This window comes from Antrostomus carolinensis, unplaced genomic scaffold (assembly GCF_000700745.2).
Source record: "Antrostomus carolinensis isolate BGI_N321 unplaced genomic scaffold, ASM70074v2 scaffold48185, whole genome shotgun sequence".
Taxonomy (NCBI): Eukaryota; Metazoa; Chordata; class Aves; order Caprimulgiformes; family Caprimulgidae; genus Antrostomus; species Antrostomus carolinensis.
The window spans coordinates 9,756-25,861 of NW_010319323.1; the positions used below are offsets into that span (position 1 = coordinate 9,756).

Sequence of the window (16,106 nt, forward strand, 5' to 3'; positions counted from 1 at the left end):
AAAGGTTCTAGATCATAGAGAAAGTGTTCAGCACGGCTGAGAGGGCAGACAGGAGTGCAAGGTTGTGTTCGAACTCTAGAGGAGAAAGACCATGGCGAGTATGCGGCTGGCAGAGGCAGGGAAAATGTTTAACAGATCTTTTTCAAGTAAATAAAGAGAATCTTTGCTTTTGATTGTGCTCACAATGGAAGTAGAAGATGAAGAAGATAATGATGATGAAGAAGATGTAAATGTGTGCAATACAATTCAGCGTTGCCCCCCACCTTCTTTACCATTTCCCATCAGAGTTTGGATCAGCACATTTTGACTCTTGAAGAAGGGATGAAGCCCACCTGCACTGCCTGAAGCATCTGGATGAGGAGCATGATAAAATGAGCTTTGCTGAAGGAAAGCTATTTATAATCCCACTGCCACACACACTCCCCTCTATTCAATCCCTTCAGCTGAGGTACTACCAAGAGAGAAGGAAGAACTGCAACAGATTTGAGAAGAAAAATAGAAGACAACTCCTTGAGTCCAGCAGGAGCTGCTGAGCTGCCTTCTCACCACCAGAAGAAACTTTGCTTCTTGCAATACTGCCAGCACCACAGGAAAGAGAAATGCTGGGTCTTTTCCTGTAATTTCAAAATAACCACAGGCAGCTAAAACCACAAGCTGTTGTCCTCTCCTGCTGCTCAGGTTCCCCAAACCAACACAAGTTTTACGTGAATTTTGCCAGACGAGCTTGATCGAGTCACATAAACAAAGTGAAAGAAAATCCCCGAAGAGATGGTACACTGTGCAGCTGAAACAGAAGCAGCATTTCAACACTGCTATCAACATTTAACACCAACACCTCTCCTTGTTAGAAATCAGTATTTTTGCTAATAAAAAAACCCCAAAATCTCATTCCTTTATAGAGGTGAAACACGCAGGTTGATCTTCCATTATATTTATAGAAGGCCATTTAGTTTCACTGACCTCACGCAAAAAATCCAATCCCAACAACAACAACAAACTTACCAGTGCTACCATCACCTCAATGATGATTAAATCTACTTGAGTCCCTGTTAGGGGAAAAAAAATGTTGGACAAAGAGGGGCAGTGACAGGCTGGACTACACCAAACCCTGCCTCTTGGCTGCTGCTCACACAACGCTGTGTCTCGTGCCAGTGAGGTAGCTGATCGTTCGATTGCTGCGAGCATTGACGCACCGACCCCTCTACAAGGTGATGCGGGGACAGCAGAGTGAAGTCACAGCCTCCATCTGAACTACAGGCAGCAAATCACTGTCCCATGAGGAGAGAGGAAGGGTGGAGTCCTCAGGGGTTCACCTGAACCCTTCCCATCACCATAAGGCTACAGCCTGTGGTGGCTTCACTCCTACAGAAGCTTCCCATGGAGTTCTGGATGCACACTGAGCACTGTGCTTCATCCACTGGGGCACGGGGGAGCCTGGCAAGCAAAGGGCTGAAGGAGGGAGACAGACAGGATGGAGAAAGCTTGAAAATGAAAGTCTTAAAATATACAAAATGTAACACACAGGAAAAAGTTTAAAAGTTGCAAGACAAGAAAAGAAAGAAATATATGGGGTGAGGAGAGAGGACTGGAAGATGGTGGTAGACTCCAGCTTGGGAAAAGGAGCAGGTCAGGTCTAGTCAGCACTACTCCCTCTGGTAGCCACTCAGTTCCACCTCATCCTTGCGGCGACGCTGCGTGAAGAGGGAGCTGAAGGGGTAGAGCTTGGCTTTGGCCTGGAAGCGCTGCCCGGCAATGTCGATCTCGTACTCGCCCTGGTTGATGAAGTCAGTTGTCACCACCAGCTCCTCCCCCGTCTTCTCATCGAAGTGCTGCACGAAGCCGAGGCAGACGTGGCGCTCCAGCGTGTAGCTGTAGGCACTGCTGGTGGTCTTACCCACGTAGCGGCCGTTGCGGAAAATGGGTTCCCCCCACCAGGGCCAGAGGTCCACATCTGTGTCATGGTCCTCAAGAATGAACATGGTAAAGCGCTTGTAGACACCGTTCTGCTTCTGTTCCATCAGCGCTTCCTGGCCAACAAACTGCATTCCCTGTGGACCAAAGGAAGCATCAGCTGATGGAAGGAACACGAACTGTACCAGCTGGTGACCTTCAACAGACAAACTTACTGACACAAGGTGAATTTGGGCTGGGAACTCATGCCCTGTTGAGACAGGCTGCTTCTACATGTGAGAAGCTCAGCTCAGAAGCTTTCCTATCATGTTTGTTGTTCCAGATGTTAAAAGCCACAAAAATATTTGTGAAGTGGACCTGTAAAAAATCATCCTCATTTTCACTGTAGTGAAAAACATCTCACCGTTCTAGTTTTTGCCATTTTTCTGGTTCCAGAACTCTACCATGTTTTATAAACCAGAGAGAAACTCTAACACCACATTAAATTTGTGTCCCTAATTACTACACTCCTTTCTTGAATTATTTGATATAAGCATGTGTTTTGGCTCGTGTAAAGATGTAAGAAAGAAGACAACAAGCAAGTCACCTGCCACCACAAGTGGGATACAACTCTAGGCTGTTCTAACTTTTAGTCAAAATAGAGAATACCCGTTCTTGGCACCTATCCTCATATTTAACTTCATTAAATGCCACTTGGTGCACAGGCTGGCTTTTCCTTCATCAGATTTGGAAAACAGCTGGGAAAAACACCCACCTGTAAGGTACACAGCACCCTCCCCTACACTGAGCAACACAGGACACTACACAGATCCCTGGAACACCACCCAGGAAGGAAGACAGAATTATTTTGATATTTCTGAACTTTTTCGAAGTACAAGAATATAGGTTATAGTTCTGCACTGCACACAGCTCCATCAAAAAAATGACACATTTATCCACCTGGATGGCAGTCTTTCCAGTTCAGCACTGCTCTCCCACCCACCCCAGTGTAGGAGAGGGTGTACCTTTTCCAGCTTGACCTGGAACTCGCGTCCACACTCCATAGGAGTGGTAAAGGCATCCAGATCCTGGCCCCAGAATGCAAAGAACTTCTCAATGCGCAGGCTGCGGAGCGCGTAATAACCAGCATTCCGAATCCCGTACTTCTGCCCCATGTTCATCACCTCGTTGTACACGTGGAGGGCGTACTGCAAAGGAAAGGTGAAACACAGAGCTGAGGACAAACCCCAGGAGAGCGCGACAGCATCTGCTACCACCACGGATGTTACCGTGCCCTGTCTCCAGAGCACATGAGGTCTGACTGACTGGAGTGCGATGCAGGGAAAAGCAGGGAAACTCCTGGTGCCTGCAGGCAGCTGTCCTGGTGTGAGCTGGGCCAGAGCTGGTTCTGTTCAGCAGCTGGAACAGCGCTGGGGGTTGGGTTCAGCTGGGATTTGTCAGGAGAGAAACGCTGAGAACATCCCCATGTGGCATTTGTGTCCCTGGCACTGAAGGACTTTGTGTTTGTCCATCTGCAAGCGCCAGATCTCAGGGGTGAGGAATATTGACGTGGATCAGCTCCATGGGCATTGGGCTCTGCCAAGGGGCTGTTCCATCTCCTGTCCCCCATGGGCAGGAGATTCATGAGGGGCTCTTCCTCTCTTGCTCTCTCTGGCTTTCGCTCGGGCTCTGGCTCTCCCGGGATTGCGGTTTCGGTTCGAGATTGTCGCTCCTGCGGGATCGTGATCTGGGAACGGGCCGGGCTCAGTTGGCAGGTGGTGAGCAATGGCACTGGGCATCACTTATTGGCATATTTTATTACTATTATTATCCTTATTATTTTAATATCAGTATTAATTTAAGTTGGATTTTATTTCAGCTATGAAATTGTTCTTCTCTCACCCTATGAGTTTCCTTACCCTTGCCCCCCAGTTCTCTCGCCTATCCCCCGGGGTCGGTGGGAGTGAGTGAGTACCTGTGTTCGTCTGTCAACCCAGTGACAGCCCAGTGAAACCACCACAGCAGCTTTCCCATGGAACAGACCAGACATCTCACTACCCTGAGTCAACTCGGACAGTGTTTCTGATCATGCATGCAAGGAACTGTCTTAATTAGCTAAGGCAACAGTGTACTCTTACCTCAATGGGGATATAAAGCATGAACCCAGGTTCTCCTGTGTGAGTGATACTCATCACACGGATGCCATTAGCATAGCCCACGCTCATCTCCTGCAGAATCAGAGAGGGTGAAATCATCCAAACTGGAACACAGCACAGAGATCCAGAAGGAGCACAGTGCATAACACAAACCACACCAGCCAGCCCTCTCCTCTTCCTCACTGCAGTTTACCACCAGCACGTACTTGTAAAGAATTTAGATTTAAAAATTCAAATAGTGGTATCACATTATCCAGACTTCTTCATCACTTTGTGACACTTGGCAATAAGCCTTGGAACTAGGTCAGGACACTGGCTTGTTTTCTAGATACGAGACAGAAGCTGAAGAGCAGCTATCTGCTCAGCCTTTCAACATTGACTCCCAAGTCATCGATCCCAGCTGCCCCTCTGACAGCTTCATAATTGATTATATGAAATATGCCAAGATATCAAATGGCATCAAGCCTACAGTGAGGAGAATATTGAAAACAAATGCATATTCATCTAGATATTCAGCAAGCAGAACACAAAGAGAAGTAGTGAAAGTGAGCCAAGTGAGTACATTACCAACCTAGCTCAGCTGTAGTAAATCTACATGTAAATCTAAATTCTCCTCTGACTACCCAAAACATAATTCTTCTCCTCCTGCCACACATGGTTCAAAAAACCTAGCAAGGTGAAGAGGAAGGAAGCACAGTCACTCACCTTGCAAAAGAGAGAGGGAAAGTGATCTGGAGTAATCGGGGCATATGATAACTCTGACAAAACATCCACAGCACGAGGGCCGATCAGATTGAGAGCTAAAGAAGGGAAGATAACAGGATTAGGATGAGACTGGAGAGGTCGTGCCCCGTGTCTAACCTGCACATATGCATGGCCCATTGCTAAAGTCTTAATGTTTATTGAATTAATAGGTACATTTACATTTAAGAATGGAGGAAAGAGTCATTGAACCCTGTCTCCTGACAGTCCACAGGAAAGGAAAGCTGTCTCCCAGCTCATGGCTTGCTAGAAAGAAGGCTCTGAATTGCTGTTTTCATTCAACTGTTTGCAAAGGAGACCCAGCCACCACTCTAGACATCTTGAACAACTAATTGGAATGCAGCAGAAGACACCATTTGTGATTTCAGGCTCTATGAGGATCTCTGCTTTCAGTGATTTCTTACCCGTATACTTCCAGGTCACGTCTTCCATGGTCAGGTTGCTGTCATCAGGCAAGTGGTTCTTCAGCCAGGCCCAGCAATGGACTTGTTGGTCAGTAGGGGAAATCATGAAGAAGCTGGAACAGACAAATTGAAACCAAGAAACAATGAATGGACAGCCACAAGATGACTCAGTTCATTTATGTTCACAAACTACTGGAGCCATTCAGCAGCTTCCAAGCTAACAGGAGATCAAAACAATCTGGTTTGCGAAAACCACATCTAAAAGTCTCTGGATCAATGCCACCACATCTGTCATTACAAGAAACCCCAGCCTTCCGGCATCAGCAGCAGTGTGGTGACAAGAAGTGAGCAGAAGTGAAACCCAGGCAGTTCTACAGAAAGTTCACAGGGTAGCTCAGAAGTCACAATCATTTTGCAGAAGGTATTCAAAGCTCTTCACCACCACTGACTCTGTCTCCTCTGACAGGCAGAAGAGCGCTTGGTTCACACAGCAATTTCTTGTTTCAGCAGAAGTCTGCTCGCACACAATGGTGGTTATTATTAACAGTTTCCAAAAACAGAACTCCACTTCATATGTGCAAATGAGCTACTTGTGGTGTAAGTGTCTGTCACACAAATGGCGAGTCGGAGTACATTACTGACAGAGAAAACATCTGCAGAATTGAGTAGGCAAGGAGGAAAGCTACTGGCTTCACACAGAGAAGGACAATACTTTTAAGCAATACATCAATGTACACAGAAGACAAAGAGAAAGAAAAGCTGTTTCTAATTGAAAGAGCAGCAGAGAATGCTTTCACACCAACACAATGAAAGACCACATAGAAAATGGCTGAGAGAAAGAAAACCAACACTCAGCTGGGATATGCCCATGAAGAAGTTTTTAAAAATGAGAAAGTTGTTGGGTTTTTTTTTAAAATGCCAGAGAGCCCAAACTGCTGAGTCTAAGGATGAGATCCTGTGATCGCTTCAGTTTGCACCAGAGAGCACAAAAAAGAATCATGAGAGACTGCAGAGCTGAGAATCAGAGTACCCATACTGCAAGGAGAGTTGAAATAATCACAAAGTGGTGTCTTCAGCACGGAATTCCAATGAGGAGACTGGCCAGCAGACAATGATAAACCATTTGGTTGTACTTTAAACAATTACCTACGTTAATAAACTCTAATCACTGCTGAAAACAATTTATTACATTTGAGAAGTTAAACAACTGAACATTTTGTAGAGCTCTACGTTCATCTGTAGTCCCAGAAAAAGGCTTGTTTTCCCCAATATTCATAAATTCACAAGTTCCTTCTCATTTGAGTTACTGAATTAGGAATGTAAGCGGAGAATTGCGACTTTTCTTTTTAGTTTACAGTGGTGAAATAAGTCTACAATCTCCACTAAGAGGTTCTTAAAGGTTCTACCACCCAAAGGGTGACAGATAAAGATGCTGTCTGCATACCTACCTGCGTTTGCTCAGTCGTGCTATGCTGCAGTCATTCTCATAACCTCCTTTCTCATTAAGCATGCCTGTATGCACAACATGCCCAACTGGCACATCCAGGTCATTTGAGAAGAGATACTGCAGACTCTCCAGGGCCTGGTCTCCTGTGGACTACAGGAATTGAAAGGGAGAGAAAGTCAGACAAGTTGTCTGAGCAATACAAATCCATGGGGGTAGTTTAAGATTGCATCCATGTCCTGGCCCAAATTCTTTCAATTTGTAACGATGGTGACACTGATGTCTCAAGCGTAACAGGACACAACGGTGACATAGTGCCAGAGGTCAAATGCTGTTTATAGACTAAGCTGGTATTACTATTAACTGGGCCCTTGACAGAGAAAAAGTAATCTGTGCTAAATATTGTGGTACAACCTGAATTTGGTCACACAGCTCAACTTTATCTATTGTCGATAGGACACAGAGAATTTTGCAAAAGCAGACAATAATAAATTAAAAGTCACCTTGACCAGGTGGATGCCTTCTCACTTCCTAGGTACTTACACTTATCTCAAACTTGGTGAAAGACGACATGTCGATGACACAAACCGCTTCCTTACAGCACTTGACTTCGGAACCCACAATATCAAACCAGTCTGGTTTGTAAAAAGTTTTGCTCTGATCCAAATCCAGCAGATCTAATGTAAAAAAGAATCAAAGGGACAATTCATAAACGGGATGAACTAAGATCTTACACAGACCAATAGGGATGCACTAGACAGAGGAAAATACGATCTCACCTTTCCCAGGTGGGACAAAATACTTGACTCTCTCAAATCCATGCTTCTCCATCCACCGGGCTCCCTGTGCATCCAGACGGTCGTACAATGGTGAAGTACGCAGCTGCCTGCCAGTCTGGAAGTCCCAACGGGGAACTTTCAGATCACACATGAGGGCTGCAATAGTCACAAAGATCCATTATTAGGCAAATTGATTATCTTTATGTAAAAATTTCTTCCAGATTATCAATAAACATACTTACTAATAGCTGAGCCATTCATGAAATTCCCTCAAAACAGTTCTGACCTTCCTTTCCCGTTTTTGAAAATTAACAAATCTGTTTTGATCCATTTATAGCTATTCAAAATCAGAGTAATAATATTTGCACAGAACACTTATGGTCTCATGACAATACTGTCAGGATAACACAAACTATTTGTCATGAAGTCATGCTGACTCGCATTAATTAGGTCTGATTCTTCCCTGACAGCGCACTGTGTCAGACTCTTACCATTTTAACAATACTAATGCTGGGGTGGGCAGCCCACAGCTCCAAGGATCACCTCATTTACCTTCTTAAGTACTGGCAGTTCAACTTTTTCTAATTATTGAAGCCTTTCCAATTGGCTCCTATACCTTTTCAGTCAACATAGAATGCTCTTTTTTAGGAAACAAGTTACCTTAATGAATGCTTAGCATCCTCCCTGGTTACCAGTGGGGAGTAACAACTCAAGGATGCTGGAATACTCCTTTATAAATGTTAAGTTTCTACGTAAGTCATAAACTGCTTAAAACTGAAGATAAGCTGAACATTTCTTACTGACTACTTCTATTGATTTTGCCTCACAGACAATGATTTAATGATTTTATTGGCATTATCTGGTACTGGTACTCCCAAGAGTGGGCAGAGGGAAGAATAGATTAGAATGGGAACATAACACCACAGAAATTGAATACAGCATTTATCTTGTAAAAACCAGAGTGATTCCGTAGCTATCAGAATCAAGATTTGTATGGGAAAGCAACTGCAGAATAATGCCAAGGGTATAAAGTGATTTTTCTGGGAGGAAGGTCAAAATATAAGCTTTTTATTTCCTGAGTTAAGAGGTTTACTCAACTTCTCTGCTTCCATCTGAACACGTTTTTAGTTTAGACTTGGTATTCAAATAATCATTTGTGTTTTGCAACTTGTGGAGGACTTCATACTTCTATTTCAAACTTGAAGTTGTCCACATTATCTCGGGACAGATAATTAAACAATAGAAGGAAACTAAGTATGGCTTTAGACAGGAACAATGACATCTCCAGTCTGTTCTGCAAGGTATTTAGCGCAACCTTTGACAGAAGAAAGCAGAATATGTCTACAAAGACTTCCTGAATGATGTAAAATAACTGGATCACATATTCCTAAGCTGGAAGTGACCATATTTCCACACTGTAATGATGTGCAAAGAATAACAACGTTTGAGACAGCGTAATATTCCCAGTTAAGACCCTGGCATTGTTCTATTAGGCTGGAGTCCTACACAGATACACACAAATTTCCCCATACCAGAGACAAAGCACAGGAACAGGAGAGATCATGGTACCAACAGCATCTCTTTAAGAAAAGTTAATAAGAACACTGCTAATACAAAAAAAATCAACCAAACATCCTTTCCTTTCTCCTGGGAAGAGGCTGTATTGCCACAAAGGAGGCCAGGAAGAAGGAAAATGGTTCTCAGAGGGATGACAGAGGAGAGAGAGTGCAGCAAAGAGGAAAATATTGGACATTCTGGCCAGCACTGGCTGCAGAGACCTCACTTACGCATCACTTCCATCACACGGTGACGGAGGAAAGTGCGACTGCTCTGAAGGCTGCCAAAACGTTTCAAATCCAGAGGCCAGACATTTTCTGATGGATACCCATTTACCATCCACTCTGCCAGGTACCTGATGGAAGAAGCAAAGGAAGACTGAGATATCAGACAATGTCTTAAGGGAAAGACTAGCTTTGAAGTCAGAAGCAAAGCAATTTGGACATGAGAATTTCTTGCAGTAGGGAGAAAGAAGACAACTGATAAAGTGTTCTAAATACTAGCAGAATATGGAAGGTTTCCCTTTATAAAACCCATCCACCAGATTTCCAAATTATAATTTCCCATTAGGATGAAACATACAGGGCAGCAGGAAGTTAAAGATACGTGATAAATGAAGCCAGAGCCTGGACAGATAGCCTGGCTGACACTGTGTCATGTCCTCAGGCTACGCTACAAAAGGAGGTGCGAGTAGGTGTAGGTTGGAGTTAGGAGGCTGACTGTGTTGTTGTGTTTCAGTACCTGGTGTAGGCTCAGCCACAAACCATCAGTGACAGCATTCATTTCAGCACGAGGTGCCAGCCAAGTTATGTTTAGCTACACTTCTAGCAGTGAAGGAGGAAGGCATGCTCCAGAGCTAAAGGACAAAGGCAGCTCAGACCAAAGCAGAGCAGAAGGATCTGTTCACAGTCAGTAAACAGAAAAACAAAGGGGTTTGAGACCGATCATTAAAAGTTACATTAGCAAGCTAAGCTGCTTATCTTGAGGCTGTAGCAACAAACGGACAAACAGTACTTTCACCTTCAGAAATGACTTTGATTCTTAGAGAACCTTACCACAAAGATTCTCCTTATTTTATATGACAAAGAAAAAAAAAAATCATGAGTTGCTTCCTTGGGGAGTTAAATTATTGGGCAACGGACAGAAACCAGTGGAGACAAATGCAGATACTACCACCTGCCATAAAAATCGAGCAGCTTGGTAAAAAGGCTGTATGGCAGAAGGGGTGCTGGGTTGCCAAAAGCAAATGGCAATCAGATGAACCGAGGATCATTCTGCAAGCAACTTTGCTGCTGGGATCACACTTATATTCCTGACAAAGTATCTGCACTAACACAGGAACTGGATTTTACTGGGAAACAGTTCCATCCCTAGCTCACTGGCACAGGACAGCCTTTAACAGTACTGGCAGCACTGTCATCACATAGGCAGTGCTTCATCTGCACCCAATTCCCTCTGCTTTCACAGAAATTAACTGCTGGGTCAACTTGAATGCTCTAAGGACTTCAGTCAAATAATAAATTAAAGGGGATCACAGACTGCAGAAGATGAGGGAATATAAGTTTTGCTAAGTTTTTATCTCTACCTGGTAGACAAAAAAATCAAACCAGTTAGCTCTAAGGAAGTTTACTCAATCCCCAGCAGGCTGCTGATCACTGAGATGCGGTGCCTGACACAGGATAGGAGGAGAGTCCAACACAGATTTGGAATACTCACAGGAGAACATAATCAGAACATGGTAACTGCTCCTCCTTCACTCAAGTTGGAAACCAAAGAGGAATCTTTGTTAGAGAGGAGGTGACAAATACTGACCAGAACATTCAACACTGAAGGATTGCCTGAGCAGTCTCTTTTCTCGGTTAAAGCCTTATTTACACATGTAACAGTGATAAATCACTTACTTGCCTGCTCCCCCACCATATGAGATACCAGCCGAGTTCATGCCAGCCAGGACGAAGTAGCCGCGCACGGTGGGCGACTCTCCCATGATACATCGCATATCTGGCGTGAAGGACTCGGGGCAATTCACCAACTGCATGATCTGCAGAGCCTCCAAATCCGGCATCCTGCGCAGAAGGGCACTCAGAAGAGGCTCTAGGATCCAAGACAAACAAAAAAAGACAAAAAGTCACAGTTTTGACACATTTCAGCTACTTCGCCTTCCAACTGGACAGCACGACAGAGGCATGCTGCTATCTGAAGAGATGGAAACTGCTTCCATGTTTTGATAAAGCGTTTACCTGCTGGAATCAAACTACTCAAAAGGGATCACACAGCACACCAGGAAAGCAGCCACGCTGATCCAGAGCAAGAGTCTACTCTTGTTTGGAACAGCACAAGAGTGTGTTCAGTTTTGTGAGGGAAAACAATAGGAACACACATCAAATAGATACCCAGTGAGGAAGAAGAACAGGTAAATCTGATGCTTGTCCCACGCACTCTGCCAGCCTCCACTTACCATCACCTCAGAGGATTTCCTAAAAACTCAGTGTTTTCCCTATTTAGTAACCCCTACATTGATCTCTCTTCTATGTACTTGATCAGTCTTCCCCAAACTCACAAAAACATCCTCCAGATGCTGACAAGGACTTCCACATGTTTAGTATTTGTTGTATGAGGAATCACCTCCTTTTGTTTTGAAATTCACACTCAGTTCACTTTTTTTGATGACTCCCACTGGCATAATAGAAGAGACAGCAAACAGGAGATCCCCATCTATCTTCTCCATCTCATTCAGGATTTCACAGACCTCTGTTTATTTCCCTTCTGTCATCTCTTTTTCCCAGCCTACTCAGTCATTCCACACTTGGAAACTGTTCCAAGCTTTGATCAGCCTCTCGTTGCTCTTTCACCAGGCCTTGTCCAGTCACACGATACCCTCTGGAGAGAGGGAGCCCAGAACAGCAGCTGGTATCTGGCAAACCAAGGATTCAGTGTCGCATAACGACTGTGTTTTCTGCTCCTTTCCTAATCATTCCTAACTTGCCTTTTGCTTTGACTGCTACTGAGATGATATCTTCACAGAACTCGTACAACCCCCAGGTGTCAGTTCAAAGCCCACCACTTTGTACAGAGAAAATAAGACCACCCTCACGCACTCGCGTCACTTCGCATTTATCCTCATTGAATTTCCTCGCCACTTCATTGCCCAGTCATGCTGGAAAGGTCCTTCAGCAATTCTTCGCAGCCTGACATTTGAGAGTGTTAATAAAGGGATAAGCTAGCTACTCTGGTTTTCTTGTTCAGAAGTTACCTCTGCATAGTACCCCAGATAAAAGCCCTCAAGACTCAGCACCAATAACACTCCTCAGCTTTACACACAAACAGTAAAATAACCAGATTACCTTGGAAGTTACAAACAGAAACCATCTTTCTGACCTGCTCTGTCCCTTCCCTCTCTCATGCATCAGAATTCCAGAGTGAGAGTCTGTAGTAACAATTTTTTTTTTCCTTATTGATAAAAGAGGGATCAGTGTTAGATTTGTTCTCATATCCAGCCCAACATTTGAGCAACTGTATTTGCTATTTAAAAAATTCAAAAGTTGTTCCAACAAAAAGAGATCAAAGCATCAATGCAAAGAGCTCAAACCATGGGAACTGCAGCCCTAGAAAAGGATCAAATATTGGCTGAGTAAGCTCTGACTCTGCTCAACAGTCTGGTATGTTTGAGCTGATAAAAGCTCAATGCTGGAACATCGCATGCAGCTGCTTTTGAAACTTGGGCAATTTGTGGGCACCAGCAAGCAGTGCCTTTTCATCTCTAGAAAACCAAAAAGGAAGCAGAAGCAGAGCTCGAGCAACTCATTACTGAAACTAAAATCTTCAGGTAAGTCTGTAGGGATCTATAGATCTACAAATGTTTAGCATACCCCAGCACAAAACTGCACCCCATCCTGGCTCCACCCCCCCCGAGTTTAAACTTTTATGGTATCAATACGGTATCTCACAGAAATGAAAGTAAAATTAATCAGTTTAACCTGGGGAGTAGCTGGAAGAACATACTACCACTGCAGAAAGAAATCAGTGAAAATCCATCTGTGCCCAGAGTCACATAGCGAGGCACGCACATTCACAAGGGATGCAAAGAGTTCTGACACAAGGGAGAACTGGAGCACTGAAAAAAAGGCAAATTTGAAGACAAAAGGGCACACACAAACTTACCAGGCATAAAAGAGGAAAAGAAAAAAGAAAGGGTCTCCTAGAGCATGCTACATTCCTTCCTACAGAAGGAGAGCTTCGTGTAAAAGTACATATGGAATATAAAACCAGAATCAAATAAAAAGGGGGGAGAAAGACAGAATGTTTGGAATATAATAAACCACCACGGTCAGTGAAGTCTGGGAAGCAACAATACGGATTTCTGTCCACAAAGCAATCGGCACCGATGGAAATGGACTTGGCAGTCACTGCTGAAGAGAGCTGCAGAAACAAAATACCACGGCTACGTGGCAGGTCAACAGTGTTGATCTGCAGTGTCACAGGAGGAGCAGCATGTGGCACTGACAGTCAAAAATCAAATGAAATAGAGGAACAGTGTTGGAAAGTTTCTGTGGCACCTTGCAGCACCAGAGGAAATTAAAGCTGAGAGTTAGGGGGAGTTTTTAAACACTACGCAGATACTGATGTAGTCCTTGGCAAAGGGGTTTTATGCAAATTACTGAAAAATGAAGAAATTAATGAATTTGAGAGAATGTTCATCTTTCCCACACCTTTCAGGTAAAGGCAGATGTATGCTAGCTGGTCAATGACAGCCTGCATTGTCGCTAACTCTGCCTTCTGCTGAAGCCACGTGTTTCATTGCTGTGGGAATCCTTCCTCCCTGACGTACCAAAATGATCCCAGTCTTCCTGAAGGTGCTGAATCTCCAGCTGGTTCCGTCCCTCCGTGAAAAGAGGTTTGGGGTTTTTCTCAAAGCCTCCCGAGAGGATGCCACCTTGCCAGTTGCGGATGTAGATCCTGCCATCTGGGTCTACAATAGCTGCAGAGGAAAGAAAAGAGGTGGGAAGGGAATTGAGAGAAGGGATGATAGCCTCAGCTCAGGCTGTGTGTTCCACAAACACCAAGGATGGGGTCTGGTGACAGGCTGGGCCAAGCTAGTGGCCCCCTGACATGAGAAGGGACAGTCTCAGTCCCCCAAGCCCACACTTTCACACCATTATGGTTCTCACCTGACGCCTTGGTGAGCCAGTTTAACTTACTAAACCAGCATTAACTCACACCACAACCACGTATGTTCAACTTCTGGGCAGCACAGTAAACTGAATTGAGCCTGAAGAGCACCCAAGCCAGCAGGACAGGGCTACCAGGGAGGTCACAAGAGGGAGTCAGATCCTTTGTGGCACTGATAAGCTATTATACCAGCTTAGTTCCACTGGAACTGCACCCAAGACCAGACCTTCCACCAAGAGATGTGCTGCCCTCCCCCTCCTTCTCTTCCTCTATTAAGAACAGTTCATTTTAATGGGGATGCATCACTGATCCTGTTTGCTGCAGGCCACCAGCACAAAGAAGGTGGGCAGCACTGGGGTGAGGACAAGGAGGCAGGTCTGGATTGCTTCTTCCTGTGATAGTGTCAACTTGAAGCATTTATGATAGTCCACATGACGTGCTCCATAGCAATTTTTCCCATGTACAGAGAAGCTGTGAAAATATATCTCTGTGTGTGTGTATATATATAAAACTCAGTCAAGTAAAAGCGAAGCACTAGGGGACTCTGGGCAGAGCTGAATTCCCTGGAGAGAGTATATACATTACTCACTAGAAGCAGAAACTCTTGCTAAAGACTGAGAGTAAATAAGCAAAGCTTTCTACTTCCCAAAGACAGTTTGCAAACACAAGGGCTTTTCAGAAGAGATCCAGAAGCCAGAATATGGGGGAGGAGCAATTACCTCAAGTGCTCTGGTTGCCCCTACAGCTCATAGACATGTAAATGCCATTGTAAAGCCTTAGCTTCAGTTGAAGGAAAGGAATAGATGGGTCATTTGGGGACAGCAGCCTGCAAGGAAAACACAGTGCCAAGGCTAGCACCCTCTCCAGCCCACAAATGCAACAATCCAAGTCTCAGACACACCTACTAGTCAAGCTAGAGTCAAGGTCATTCTCCTGTTACCGTGACCGACTTTGAAAATCAATTTCTGCAGCAAAAGCTTTTCCAAGAGTAAGGAAAGAGATTTGACCACTGAAAGAAGATTTTCAGAGCAATGCAGCTAGAATGTACTTCACAATCCCAAATGAGCTGAGAACTGATAGCCCTTAACTGACCTTTATGTCATAAGCTATGCATCGTCGCCTTGGAAAGGCAGATATAATTCACCAAGAAAAGTTAAGTAGAGCTGAAGAACCCTTACTTGGTAAGTTGCTTGCCAGAGGTTCCTTCAAAGGATGTGTCAGGAGGTAGAAGTGTTCACAGGCATGGAGTGGGATATTGACTGGTTCCTCCCCAGAGTGGCCCAGCTCATAGGCCCACTGAAATAAAAAAGGGCATGTTAGAATGTGAAAGAAGAAAACCTAACTCCAATAAAAAAAGGCAGGACAAAAGCACAGGTCCTCTCTGGGGGGTTTGCTTTCATAAAAGGCCAAATCAGATTTAGTTTAGTCCCCTAAACCTTAGACATGTTTTTCTCTTTGCTTAGAATTTGAACTGTTTAGGACAAAGAACTTTTCTGTTCCTCACATAAGATCTAGAAAACTGGGGCCTTGATTCAAGACGAAGAAGTATCGACTTACAATAAAAAAGCAAAATAAAATGTGGACACCAAAGTCAACATGAGGCTCAGCCTCTAGAAGCAGAATACTCAGGATTTAGGTGACTGTACAACAAAAAAGGAACTTTCAGTGTGTGTGTGAGAGGAAGAGAAGGGTGGAGGGAGTTAATTGTCTCACTAAAAGCCAAAGCAAAATTACTCCTGTCAGAGGGTGCAACCCCCAGGACAGGGACCGTGGGCAGAGCTGCACCAACACGCTGCAGGGTGCTCCACAGCAGGTTAACATCCCATCTGTGGTGCCAAGAAAACAGCAAGCACTGCTCTCCTCCTTCACACCCCTGCTGCTCTACAAAGCTGAATAATGTGACTTTCATCAACCCAAGCCAAAGCACAAACAGGAAAAAAAAAAA

General features: G+C 44.4%; 1 protein-coding gene across 1 annotated transcript; it reads right to left on the minus strand.

Annotated features, from left to right (window-relative positions):
- Window positions 1-1,394: 1,394 nt before the first annotated feature.
- On the minus strand, window positions 1,395-15,457 carry PDPR (pyruvate dehydrogenase phosphatase regulatory subunit; the record flags this gene model as incomplete). The annotated part of the gene is made up of 12 exons (XM_010169206.1): window positions 1,395-2,048; window positions 2,916-3,098; window positions 4,029-4,118; window positions 4,752-4,846; window positions 5,213-5,325; window positions 6,661-6,809; window positions 7,200-7,333; window positions 7,436-7,591; window positions 9,223-9,347; window positions 10,894-11,086; window positions 13,821-13,970; window positions 15,340-15,457. Coding segments are annotated over 12 exons (1,911 nt in total), but the record flags the coding sequence as incomplete, so codon positions are not given.
- Between the last annotated feature and the right edge of the window lie 649 nt (window positions 15,458-16,106).